Source organism: Mastomys coucha, unplaced genomic scaffold (assembly GCF_008632895.1).
Source record: "Mastomys coucha isolate ucsf_1 unplaced genomic scaffold, UCSF_Mcou_1 pScaffold16, whole genome shotgun sequence".
Classification (NCBI taxonomy): Eukaryota; Metazoa; Chordata; class Mammalia; order Rodentia; family Muridae; genus Mastomys; species Mastomys coucha.
The window spans coordinates 51,826,494-51,840,945 of record NW_022196898.1 but is presented as its reverse complement, the minus strand read 5'-3'; the positions used below and the strand labels follow the sequence as shown (position 1 = coordinate 51,840,945).

General features: G+C 40.9%; 1 protein-coding gene across 2 annotated transcripts in view; it reads right to left on the bottom strand.

Annotated features, from left to right (window-relative positions):
• Ptpn22 (protein tyrosine phosphatase non-receptor type 22) overlaps positions 1–14,191 on the bottom strand; it is a 54,601-nt gene extending 40,410 nt beyond the window's left edge. For both annotated transcript variants that reach the window (XR_004119741.1, XM_031375049.1), the window contains exon 1: positions 13,970–14,191. Coding sequence is in view for 1 of the 2 variants with exons in the window: in XM_031375049.1 (XP_031230909.1) it covers positions 13,970–14,056 (87 nt within the window). In the remaining variant the exon portion in view is untranslated. The remainder of the gene's footprint in view (positions 1–13,969) is intronic.
• Between the last annotated feature and the right edge of the window lie 261 nt (positions 14,192–14,452).

The following is a 14,452-nucleotide window of genomic DNA, read 5'->3' as shown; positions in this document are numbered from 1 at the left end:
TGGCTGTCCTGGAACTCACTCTGTAGACCAGGCTGGCCTCGAACTCAGAAATCCAGCTGCCTCTGCCTTCCAAGTGCTGGGATTAAAGGCGTGCACCACTACAGCCTGGCCTGGGACTTACTTTCTTTATATGGTCTATTCAATGTCAACAGGAAAATTATTAAATTCCATCCTTTTTTTTTTTACTTCAGATCATTTGTTTTCTACATAGAAATGGAGCTTAAGTTAGATAGACTCTGTTTATAACTGTCAAAAATTTCAGAGATTTCAGTTCCAAAGCATTTTCAAACCTTAAGCCTTCCTTTCCAGCAAGTTGCAATCTAAATAGAATCATATTCTCTAGGTAGGATATGATCTGAGACAGGCAGGGACTGTCTTAATGTTATTGGACATGAATCCTTAATTGTTCCTTACAATTATTCCCATTTATAGACCTAAATTCAAAGTCAGAAATGATATGGTAATTTCTCTTTGGCTACTTGTCTGGAATTAATGTAGTCCAAAATTTTATTTCCTTTATAATTAAAAGAAGAAAACCAAATACGTGTACTAGGTCTGAATTTTGTGAGTACCAACCAGTAGCTCTGACAATGAGTGAAAATGTTTACTGAATTAAGATGATCATCTGCATTATGTCCTCACTAGTTAATGAAGAATCATCCCATGAGGAGTATTAGTTGCCTTTTAGGGCTAGATCCCTCAGCATCACTAGGTCTTCATTCTTTAACTTTTGTTTTGAAATCTCTTCTTTTCTTGGTCCCTATTCATGCACATTTTCTTGTTTCTACACTTTCTTTGACTCATTACACTGGCTGGTTTTATGTTTACTTGACACACAAGCTAGAGTCAACTGAAAGGAGGGAGCCTCGGTTGAGAAAAATGCCTCCTTAAGATCCAACTGTAGGGCTGGGCAGTGGTGGCTCCCAGCACTTGGGAGGCAGAGGCAGGCGGATTTCTGATTTCAAGGCCAGCCTGGTCTACAGAGTGAGTTCCAGGACAGCCAGCTATACAGAGAAACCCTGTCTCGAAAAACCAGAAAAACAAAAACAAAACCCAAAAAAAAAACAATATCCACCTGTAGGGCATTGTATTAATTAGTGATTGATGGGAAAGAGCCCAGCCCATGGTGGGTGGTGTCATCCCTGGGCTTGTGGCCCTGGGTTCTATAACAAAGCAGGCTGAGCCGGGCGGTGGTGGCGCATGCCTTTAATCCCAGCACTTGGGAGGCAGAGGCAGGCGGATTTCTGAGTTCGAGGCCAGCCTGGTCTACAGAGTGAGTTCCAGGACAGCCAGGGCTACACAGAGAAACCTTGTCTCAAAAATACAAAAAGAAAAAAAAAAAAAAAAAAAAAAAAAAAAAAAAAAAAGAAAAAAAAGAAAGAAAGAAAGCAGGCTGAGCAAGCCATGAGGGGCAAGTCAGCAAGTAGTACCCCTCCATGGCCTCTGCATCAGCTCCTGCCTCCAGGTTCCTGCCCTGTTTGAGTTACTGTCCTGACTTCCTTCAGTGATGGACTACAATGTGGAAGTGTAAGCTGAGTAAACCCTTTTCTCCCCACTTGTTTTTGGTCATGGTGTTTCATCACAGCCACAGTAACCCTAACTAGGACTCACATCATCCCCACTCACCCTTATTTCTTATTGGTTCTTTGTTCTCTAACAAAGAAATACCCAACACTCAAACGTTAAATCTTTGACACTCTACTTTTCTCTTGAGATATATCTCCCCCCTCAGAGTTAGCCATAAACCCTTATAGAGGGTGTATAAATATTTGCTGATTAATTTGTCAAAATTTTATTAGATTTTCAGCATCAATTGGCCACATCTCAAGTTTCTATACTAAGATTTCAGCTCCAAATTACCTATCAGGTCCTAGACATTTTCACTTCAATGTCTTATTGCAGCCTCACACTCAGCACATCTGAAACTAAAAGCATCATTATCTCACCAGTGGAGCTATCTTTATTCGGAGCAATCCCACTCTGGCAAACAGGCACTTTAGGTTCCTCCCTTCCCACAATTCCCACCTCAGATATATTTAGCAAGTTCAGTTGTTTCCTCCCGTGCAGGGTCTTACATCAGCTTTCTTTCCTGCTATGGCTGGGATATGGTGTATGCCCCTCTAAAAGGCTCCTGTGTTAAAGTCTTGCTTGCCAGCTGATCGGCTTTGAGGAAGTGTTTAGCTAGATTCTGAAAGCTCTGATCTAACAGTGGATTTAAGGCCTTGATGGGTTCAGAATATGATTGTATTACTGAAGGAGGGAACTTACAGAACTTACGGAAGTAAGCCACAGTGACATATCCTGGAAAGATATATCTTGTTCTTATCCCCTTTCTGATGTTCTACATCTCTTTATCTCTGGGGACCCATGAGGTAAGCAGCTTTGTGCCATTATACCCCCACTGTTATGATGTTCTGCCTCTCCACAGGCCTACAGCAATGGGGCCAAGCAACTATGGAGTGGAACTGTGAGTCAAAACAGCTCTTCCTCCTTCAAATCTATGATGTGTCATCACAGTGGTAGAAAACCCTCTAGACACACTAAGCTGAGTTTAGACTCTTTCCCTTCAAGCTTCAACTCCTATAATTTCTCCTTACCTTCACAGCATTCTTCATTCAAATGTATCGGGTATAGTTATTCCAACTAATTCAATGTATGCTTTGTTAAACTTTCCAATGCTGCTTAAAGTGACTTCAATAAATCATTTTTACCACTTGGAAAATAAGTCTCAAACTCTTCAGGTAAGGGTTTCCTGAGCTAGAATCAAGTTCACTTTCCCGAATTTCCCAGTGCTTTCCAATTAAGTCTCTAAAGATGGCTTCTAGATTCTTTCAACTTCTCACAAACTGGTGCCATCATGTGTAATATGACATCTTGAAACTAGGGTGTTCCTCTGGCTCTTCATAAGTGTTATGCATCCTTGGCACTGCTTTTACATTCCACAGCCATGGCTATGATCTACTTTTGACCCACACAGTGAATAATAAGAATCTCAAGTGAGAGGAATAACAACCAAACATCAAGAGGGCTGTTGTTGCTGTTGCTTAACAGCTTATAGACTTCGTATACTACTGATCCATCAGTAATGAGGACAGACAGTTTTGTGCAGGAGTTTGCTTGAGGAGACTTATTAAGTGGTTTTAAAATGAATGAGGAAAGGAGAACTCAAAGATATGATAGGCGTGTCCCAGCCCTCAGGAGGAGGCAGAAGTAGGAGATCTCTGTGAGTTCAAGGCCAGACTAGTCTATATAGAAAGATTCAGGTCAGCCACTGGTACACAGAGAGACTCTACCTACAGCAACAAAATCAATGGCACAGAAAGAAGAAAGGCAGAAAAAAGGTACTAGTAATAGAAAATTTTGGTCCAACAAATTATCCAAATTCATCATAAGGCTTCAAAACTGGCTCAGAGGGTCAGGTATAGGGACTCACAGGTTTAGTTAAAGAACTCGGGAGGCAGAACAGGTGGGTCTCCCTGAGTTGGAGGCTGGCTTGGTCTCCATGCTCAGTTTTGGACTAGCCAGGGCCACATGGAGAGACCTTTGTTGTTGTTGTTGTTGTTGTTGTTGTTTGTTTGTTTGTTTAAAGAATGGCTCAGGGAATTTGGTGACTATGTCAGTCTTCAATGGGATGGGGAGAAAATGGAGAGCATAGCTAAAAATTCAGAACACCTCTATTAAATATATAGAATTTAATTAAACTAATATTTTCCAAATAAAGTAACATTAAGTTACTATAACCACCCAGTATATCAAAATATAAACTCTTTCTAGTCAGGATTTGAAATAGAACAGCCAGTCTGTGCTTGCTTCTTTGCGGCTCCACAAGTACCAGTATGTACTTCTTCAGTGACTATATTTTTATTTCTAGGTTTGATAAGACACGGGAAACCTGCTGGATCCAGACCAGGAACATGGGAAGTTCTTGAATCCTGGTTGTGCATCATGGTTTGAATTCCTGTGATTTCAGAGCTGGACTTGGCAGGAGATGCTAAACAGTGTATTTTTACACTAACTTAGACACCTGGAACACCATGAAATACTTGTGGTGGGCTAGTCAAATGGATTAGTGGGTAAAGCTACCTCCAGCCAAGGCTGACAGCTGAATTTAGTCTCTGGGATCTACGTGACTGAAGGAGGGAAGTGATCCCAAAAGTCGTTCTCTCACCTCCACATGCCTGCCTGTTCCTGCCCCAATAAATATAATTTTAAAACTTTCAGAAGTGCTTCCCCTGGAGGTCCCCCCATTTCTCATCTCTCCATTCTTATCCTCCTTCAGAATAATAGGCTTTTATGACTACTGAAAAGTGTTCCCAAACAATTCTTTCTAGAAGTTTCCAGAGTCCTCCTCTTGGTTAATACTAACTTTACTTGCTTTTTTTTTGCACTTTGCTCTGCTTGTGGAGTGCTCCTGGAGGAGAATGTCGTAGATAAAGCCTTGGGGTTTATTGTTTTTTGTTTTTTTGTTTTTTGTTTTTTTTGAAAGGTACTCTTTGGGCAAGATGCCTCAGATAAAGATTACGTATGCGGTAATGGATGCTTGTTTGGTCTTCACTGTGACCTTCAGAATGGCCTTTTCTTTTGCTGCTCCTGGAGTCATCTGACTGATGACAAGGTGGCTACCCGCCTCAACATAACACAGGAAATACCTACAAAACTGTTAACTTAGGAAGTGTGAAAGACTTTAATTTTTTCCCCTGACGTCTACCTGTGGTCAGACCACCTTTAACTCCTCCTTTTAAGTCTTCCTCTCTTCCTGCTAACACCCAAGTTCCCAGGCCCTAGCAGAGAACATTACGGAGCAGACAACCTGATAAACTACCATGGAAACAAGGGGACTCTGAAGAAAGAAGCAAAGGGCATGGGTAGAAGCCGGTCTGCGAAGGACTGGATTGAGGTTTGGGATGAAGGAATGGGTCAGAGGGTCAAAGTATTTCTCGGTCAGCCACCAGGCAGGGACTGTTAGTCCCTTGAAGAGGCATCAAGAGAAACTGATAAAAGAGAATGTGGGAGAATAAGGTGAGGAAGCCATCAGTCTGCGGCCCCTGACCCGGGGTAGGAAAGGTGGTGCGCTAGACTATGCTTGATCAGCTAACACTGAGCTCCTTTTGTCTTTGGACCTGAGTCCGTTTCCTTTCGAGAAATGAGACTTTGCTCAGAATGAGAAATGAGTCTCAGAATGGAGACTTTGCTCCCAGAGTCAATGAGTGAAGACTAAGTCCTATGCACGGTTTTCTCAAATGCTAGTAAATAAGCTTGTTCCCTTCCTGAAGGGAACAAGGAAAATAAAATAGAAATCACAAGACCGTAGTGTCTGTGGCGTACAACAGGATGCTGCAGTGCAAGACAGAACATGCTGAACCCTTTCCACCCACAACTCCTCTCCACTTGAGAGATTTTAATGTGATTCGAGAGATACAGGCATTAAAAAAAAAAAAAGGCATAGAACCAATCAACTGCAAATTTACTTTTTAAACTCATTGATGTACGCCAGTAGTTCTCAACCTCCCTGACACTGTCACCCTTTAACATAGTTTAATACCTCAGGTTGTGGTGACCCCCCAATCATAAAATTATTTTCATTGCTACTTTATAACTGTAATGTTGCTACTGTTATGAATCATGACATGAATATCTGTGTTTTCCAATAGTCTTAGGTGATTGATCCCTGTGAAAAGACCATTCAATCCCCAAAAGGGGTCATGACCCACTAGTGAGAACTACTGATATATATATATATATATATAGTCTTATTTATTTTTTCATAAGTAGTCCCCTTTGTTTATCACCATTAAAAATCTGAATCTTATACTTAGGCTTTTTTTTTTTTTTGGTTTTTTGAGACAGGGTTTCTCTGTGTAACCCTGGCTGTCCTGGAACTCACTCTGTAGACCAGGCTGGCCTCGAACTCAGAAATCCACCTGCCTCTGCCTCCCAAGTGCTGGGATTAAAGGCGTGCCCCACCACCGCCCAACATAATTTCACTTTTCTAGCAAGAACATCATGAAGAAGATATATTGGCAAGCTTTCTTACTGTCTGAAATCACTGCATTAACCACTTCTTTCAAGTAATTGTCTGTACTTCCCAGGTCATGATTTCCATCATCAATTTTTGGGTCAGTCAGACCTGTTGGTGCAGAGTATAGTAGGTCTGCATATTATTTGAAATTTTTAATAGAACCAACACAGAGCCAGGTGATGGTGGTGCATGTCTTTAATCCCAGCACTTGGGAGGCAGAGGCAGGATGGTCTCTGAGTTCGAGGTCAGCCTGGTCTACAGAGTGAGTTCCAGGAGAGCCGAGGTAACAGAGAAACCCTGTCTGGAAAAAAAAAAAAAAAAGACAAAAAACAACAAACCCAACACAGAACAGATGAAACTGATGGCCATCTTGCTATTGATTGACATGAGCCTTTGGCATGGTCTGCCATTTTTTGGCCTGTCCTGGGTAAGATCCATGCTATAGAACTATAGAAGCTTGATAGTTTTTTTCCTGAATAGCCTTAGCCTGAATTTTCTAAATGCAGATTCTGAATTCTGCAGATCAACAAGACTCACTTCAAACATAGGACCCTTGAGGCCATCAGATATAAATTTGGGTCCTTGGGTCCTTATGATTAGTGTTTTCCAAATTTCCACTGTTGAATATAGTCAATGCTGTCACATATCAATAATTCTTAGAAAATGGAGCAGTTTCTTCTTGACTCTCCATTTTAATGCCTTTTGTGAGGCATCTGTTCTTGCCAGCCACCATGGTGCTCCTCAGAAGCAACATGAATTTTAACATTAAGAGGGAAAGCAAGCACTGCCATTCTAATGGAATGGATGTGCTGGTTTATTTTTATGTTAAGAATTAAATCTTGGGCCAGAAAGGTAGCTCAGTGGGTAAAGGCACCTACTACCAACTTTGACAACCTGAGTTTGATTCCTGCGACCTACATGGCAAAAGGAGAGACCTAACTTCTGAAAGGTTTCCTTTGATCTCCACATACTCACAATGCCCTGTACACACACACACACACACACACACACACACACACACACACTTAAAGCTTGGCTGAATATTTGATACTGCAGACATATAGCATCTTCAGTGTTTTAGAATTGAGCAATATTTTGATCTTATAATTAGCAGATCTCCGAAAGCCACTTCACATAAACATGTAGTATAAAAATGGTAGAAGCATGTTCAAGGTTACATCAAAAATTTTGGAAATCCTATCCTAATGTCAAATCAAAATTAATTTCATGAGTAGTTTTAATACATTTCAATCAGCAACTCAAACCTCAATTTTTAAAATCAAACATTCTAACATGATATATAATTCAAAGGAATAATGATAGAAAATACTAAGTCATTGTTTTCCATAATTAAACCATCACATTTCTAAGACTATGTGTGTACAATAAAAAAAAAACAAAAAGTAGCCTGGGGTGGTGACTCATGCCTTTAATCCCAGCACTCAAGAGGCAGAGGCAGGTAGATCTCTGAGCACAAGGCCAGCCTGGTTTACAGAGTAAGTTTTAAGACAGCCAGGACTACACAGATACTCTGTCTTGAAAAATAAAATAAAATAAATATATACCAAAATGAAATGTACATACAAATGAGATGCAGTTCATTTGTTAATAGTTAAACCCAAGCAGGGGCATTTCAGGCAGTGTTCGTTGGAGTTTATGGCTCACTGGCAGGCTGAGTGCAAACTGAGTGTGTATGTGTTCCAAATCAAGGCCACAGAAGTGGCACTGGGCAACACTAGTATGTACTTAATTTGAATCAAATTTTGGCTGTTTGGCATTCAGAATCCTATGCTTGCCAAAGTCTTCGTGACTCTGTTCAGTTACATGACCCCCAATCTGAGAAGCTAATATATAGAAGATATATTACTAAGGGGAGAATGAACCACAGTTTGACTTTCTCTGGAGCTCTACAAGGTTGCTTCTTGTTGCCTTGAGGATGCAGATGGTTTACCAAGCTTCTGACAAGACCTAGAAAGCATGAGTGCAAAGGAATTGAGTCAGGAGTTTAGACCTCTACAGCTAGTGGACAGGACTATGGACAGTACGAATGGACAAAGAGGCTGGCCCTGAGTAAACACACAGTCATCTTTAACAAGGCAGGCAAGGGTGTTCCATAGTACTGGTTAAGGGAGTAGCTGGGTAGGCAACAGCCAAACTGCAGTAATTTAAACCAAGAAATTTTAATCAGGTATGAAAAGACAAGGAAATGGTCGGGCGGTGGTGGCGCACGCCTTTAATCCCAGCACTTGGGAGGCAGAGGCAGGCGGATCTCTGAGTTCGAGGCCGGCCTGGTCTACAGAGTGAGTTCCAGGACAGCCAGGGCTACACAGAGAAACCCTGTCTCAAAAAACCAAAAAAAAAAAAAAAAAAAAAAAAAAAAAAAAAAGACAAGGAAATGGCAAGAATACGTCAAAACTATCCTGAGAGTAACTGAGGATACGGGAACAGATAGTCCCGAGCAAAAGGTGGAGTCAGGAGGGATCAGCTTCAGAGGTAAATATGCTTATTCTGGTGGTGATAGTAATAAAACGCTTTAATAATACAGCATTTACTTCAGTAAAGGCTTCTTGCTATGCTCAAATGTCAGGCTCATTCTCACGAGCTGTTTCAATTCAACAAATTGTTTGACTCTTGCTATGCAGGGGCTGCTGTGCTCAGAACTGTTTGCTTTGTATCATTACTGTAAATACATACAGAACCAAGACGTTTCCTGGTATCTATGATAGATGAAATCTACAGAAGCTATGACAATGACAGCATGTTCTAGTTACTTTAGCACTTGAACCCAGCCATTAGAAATGGGTTTCTACTATTATAGCTCAATGGGTCCTTGATATTTAGTAAATATGTCTTCCGATTTAGTAACTGAATATTCATATTTTCTATAAAAATACCCCCAAGAAACAAAGTTCACTTTCTCTTGTTTAAATGATATTCAACAGTTTTAGGGATTGTCTTTTAACTAAAAACAAAAAAATGTATAGACTTTAAAATAAAAGTTAATACATTTGACAGAAGCTTGGAATGTACAAAGAATGACTAGGTTGTAGGTGTAGCTGAGTACCTGAGTAGTAGAAGCTCTGCCTGCCTAGCAAAGGCAAGGCCCTGGATTTGGCAATCTGTGTAACAAAGATAGATTCACAGCCAGATCAGGACACACAAGCCTAAGATCCAGCTACTTCAGGAGCTGACAGGAGGATTGCAAGGTCTCCCTGGGCAACTTAGTGATACCCTGTCTCAAAATTTAAAAAAAGAAAAAAAAATGAAGGAAGGAAAGAAGGAAAGAAAGGGAGGGGAAGGGGAAGGAGAAGGAAAGGAGGGTGAGCTAGGCTAAAAGCCATAACGAAACTACATTTTGAGGTCAGTAAGGCTAAAAACCACTGTGGTGATTCAAATGGGTGTTACTAGCTGGGTTGGTTAGTTTTTGTCAAGTTAATACAAGCTAAAGTCATTTGGGAAGAGGAGATCTTAATTGAAAAAACACCTCATCAGATCAGCCTGTAGGCAAATCTCAAAGACTTTTTTTTTTTTTTTTTTGGATTAATGATTGATGAGAAAAGTCCCGGTGCATTATGGGCAATGCTACTCCTGGGCAGGTGGTCCTGAGTATGCCATAAGAGCAAGAGACTAAGCAGTGTCCTCCCTGGCCTCTGTTTCAGTTCCTGCCTTGAATTCCTGACCTGCCTTCCCTGAATGATGATTGTGACATGGAAATTTAATCTAGATAACCCCTTTCCTCCCCAAGTTGGTTTGATCAGTGTTTTATTATAAAGGCAGGGCAGCCTAATTAGAACAGCCAGTGACTTACTTGACATCTTTCAATATTCTCTCTAGGTTCACTACAAGAATCACATCTATGGAACTTTGACAGAATTCACAACAATGACTAGGAAAAAACCTGAGATCCAGCTGTATGCAACAAAAAACATTAGCTTTTCAAATAAGACACATGACACTTGACACAATTTCATCTGCATATAGTTAAAAAAACAGATTTTAAAACTATTGTTTAGTATACAAAATAAAGCAATGCAGAAGAAAACAAACTGTGTTCTGATAGTGTTGGCTTCTATCTTTTTGTGGAGGTAGGGGGTCAGGGTATTATTATTAGGAAGAACACCCAGGGGCTCTCTGTGCAGTGTGTGTGTGTGTGTGTGTGTGTGTCCAGGCATCTCATGTATACCAGGCTGAGAATAAGCTTGAACTCCTGGTCCTGACGAGTGCTAAGGGATGCAGGTATATATGACCAAGCCTGTTTTGTGAGGTCCTGGAGGTTAATCCTGGACTTTCTGCATGATATACAGTCAATGGGCCATCTGAGACACATCTATAGCCCAACAATCCTATTTCTTGATGTGTGTGTCGGGGCGGTACATACATCAGTGCCTGCTTTATTACTAATTATTAAGTCAGTGCCTATGTTTAGAGCATCTATTGTATGTATGTTCTATTTTAAATGCCAGTGGATCAAATGGAGGCAGGAGCTGACAAGTAGCAAGGGCAGAGGTTGCGATACTAGTTAGAGTATTGTTTGAACTTTTAGTTCTATAACTGTGAGCTGTGTGGCTTTCTTTTTTGTGAGTGTGTGGGGCTGGGGCGTTGATTTCAGAGCTTCAAGTGTGTTAGGCAGGCACTGATCTATGTCCTCTGATCTCCATATATGTGCCATGGCATATATACCTTATTCCCTACTGACTAAACAAACACATAAATGTAATTTAGAAAATTCTAAAGAGAACTTAATCTCCCAAGCTGTTCTCTGACTCTTTTGCTCTCACTGTGATACATGCATGTGTGTGAGCACACACATACACACACACACACACACACACACATTTTTAAAAATATAAAAAGAAAGAGGGTCTGGAAAGATGGTTCAGTAGATGGCTCACTTGCTGCTTCTGCTGAGGTCCCAGACTCAGTTCTCAGCATCCACCCAGTGGTTCACAACCCCCTGTAACACCAGTCCCAAGGGACCCAACTCCATCTTCTGGCTTCCACAGGCACTGGGGAGGAACTAAATGCATAATATACACATGCAGGCAAAACAACACACATGCACACACAAAATACAAATCTTTCTTTAAAGGAACAAGGTGTGCTTGGTGGTACATGCTTTTAATCCTATTACATAGGAGGCAGAGGCAGGCCACCCTGGTCTACATAGTGAATTCCAGGGCAGCCAGAGCTACATAAAGAAACAACAATAAAAACTCAATAACAAAAAAAGAAGTCAGGACTGAAATCTGAGCTAAGGAACTTTTTGGTTTTGTTTTATGGGGGGTTGTTGCACAAGAAATCTGCATTTAAGTATAAATGCTGTGTAGTAATAGCCACTAAGGCAGTTAGCAGTGCTTTTATGTCATAGACTTCATTCTGAAATCTCATAAACATCAAGAACTCCAGGTGGACCATGGGCAGAAGTCAAGTGGAAACCTTCCAGTTGGATGGCAGTATTTCCCTGGGCCAACAGCTCCTCTCCCAAAGCTATTTTTCTGGTGTCTCAGTTGAACCTTTAGGTGGGGCTGAGGGTGAAACTCTTGTTTTTCCACTGGAGGACATGAGTCAGTGAACAGTAAGGTTCCACTTAATCACCACCCCAAAAGAAGGTTCTTAAACATAAGGAGCTGGAAGGGCAAGGACATGATTAATATAAAACCAGGACAGTGATTTACTCAGATGGGATAGGATGGGGTGGGTGGGTGGAGAAGCCAGCTGTGGAAGAGATAGTCAGGAATCTCTCAGAGTTAGACAGTACTATATTTTTTGATCTGGGTGGTGACTGCATTGGCAATGGTTCCTTTATAACTATATTCACATATTTTGTGTAGTTTTCTAAATATATATTTTAGTTCACAATTTCAAGCAGCTAAAAAAAAAAACACAAGCTATAAAAAAGTTCTTAAGCTGAAAAAAATATAACCAGATTTATATAATTAAAAGACCACTTTGGAGCCTGGAGTGGTAGTGTACACCTTTAATCTCAGTACTCAGGAGGCAATAGTAGGTAGATCTCTGAGTTCAAGGCTAGTCTGGTCTACATAGTGAGTTCCAGCTCAGCTATGACTACATAGTGAGACCATTGTCTAAGAGAATTAACTAAGATGAGGCAAGGCTAGAAACAGAGAAAGCAGTCAGGAGGTGTCTACCACAGTCTGGTAAGAGATTATAATGACCTCTATGAGTGGCTAAGATATTAGAGATATATTCTGCTCTGTTTTGAAAAATACAACCAAAATAAGACAAAGTTGTCACTGCCTCTCCGATCACTTACTCTCTATCTTAATAAATTGTCTCAAGAACGTCCCCGTAATACAGTCAAAAGGCATGCTTGTATTTAAGCAGCCACATGGGCAACTTTACCCTGTGGCTAACCTACCCTGAGGACTTGGAGCAGAGAAAAACATTTTAATGCACCATGACTTATGCAAGTTGAGCTGGAATAATATCTTAACACAGAAGTTGGACCACTGTATGTTAGCCTGCTGTGCTATCTAATCATGATATCTGTTCAGGGAAAACATCATGGATGGTTTTCTCGTCTAACACCTGGTGCCAGAATGCTAGCTCTGGAAGGCAAAGACATCTTATTTACTATTGTATCTTAGCGTGAAGACACAAAGTTGGTCCACATTAAGTGCTCAGTAAATATTACTGAATGACCCCTTTTCTGAGACATGGTCCCTCTAAGTTGCCTGGGCTAGCCTTGAACTCAAGATGTAACCCACTTCGGCCTTCCAAGTAACTGGGTCTCTAGGTGCCTCCAAAGTACCTTGTTCTCATTTAATTATTATAATTATTGATATAGTCATCCACAATAATCCAAAATGAGATAGATAGGACATAAATTATTATCCTCATTTTTTAACCCAGAAAACAAAGATTTAGGGTGATTTGGGAATATGTTAAATATTTGATAATTTGAATGATGACCATGTCAATTTTCTTCATTTTTCTCAATTCAAAGCTGAAGGGTTAAGGCTTAACATTCTTACAGTTCTGACATACCAATTAGAAGCATTTTAAACACAACAGGCTGGTGTGGTAGTACATGCCTTTGATCCCAGTGAGGCAAAGGCAGGAGGATCTTTGAGTTCAAGGCCAAACCTGATATACATAGTGAGTTCTAGACCAGACAGAGCTAAATACTGATACAAACAAACAAACAAAAAACTAAGCAAAACCAGAACCCAAAAGCATGACAGGTATGTCACATACCATGCATGTTATCCGATATGTGCCTGACATGGATGGAATATGGCCTGCCCAGCTTTCGTTACACTGGCAACTATGGCTCCCTCGAAGTGGATTCACTGTTCTGGATAATCAAGTCCACCTGCTCCCAGGCTACCTTGATCTCCATGTCCCTTGAGTGTCTCTACTCCCCACTCTACCCAGCCCACTTCTCCAGACAATATAAGTTAAAGAAAACCAGCTATTGTAAAAAAGGAAAATGCCTGTTCTAATAATCAACTTGTTACAAAAGGGAAAGGAGAAAAAGTGGCAAATGATAGTTTTGGTGTTTTTCAAAAACCTGTTATCCCAATGATATCCTATAGGGAAGCTAAAAATAACACTTAACATGGAAAGTTAAACTCTTTCTTTTTGGCATCAATTAAAATTAGTGATCTAAAATATAAATCACAATGCAAATGCTTTTTCTCCAGATGCTCAGAAAGCATCAATACTCATGCACCTGTCTATACCCTCTATAGGATTGTTAAGCTCAAAGGAACAAGCAAACTCAACATTAAAACCAGCATACCTGGAGAAAACCCTGAGCCCACAGAGACAGCAAAACCCAGAGATGTTATGTTTTTCAGCTGTCTTCCTCCCTTCCACTCCAAGCTCCATGTTCGTGTTGTTCCTACAGCAACTGAGTCTAGGCAAGCTGGACCACCACAGACCGTTACACAGTTTAACTACTCTTAAGAGCATTACAGAACTCACCAGAAATTCATTGGCAAACTCCTCAGTGTTAAGTTTCTTTTTCTGGGCCTCTTTCAGTAGCTGCTGCAGAATTTCTCTTTGGTCCATGCCGCAGAGCAAGAGTCTGTGAGTGGGTTAAGGGAGGGCATGTCAAATATGTGTCATGGCCAAGACACCACCAAGAAGCCACTGCTGCTGCAGGAGCACAGCGTGCTGGAGGCTGTGGTTTACTGACTTCATCGCAAGCCCTAGAGGAAATTAGTACAAAACTAGCTTCTGTGGTCACACAACAAAGCCACCATCTCGCTGCAGGGCCCTAGCGCCTTCCTTTCTCAACAAAGAAACTTGGCTACTGTTCAAATGTAACAAACAAGAGGCTAACCAGAACACAAACTGTGGTCTGCTCAGCTCACAGCCTCTTCCACTCTTGTCAGTCTCAGCACTCAGCTCTCCTTCCATTTCCAGAGGAAAGAAAGGCAGAAAGTACAGCGCTAACCTGGGAGT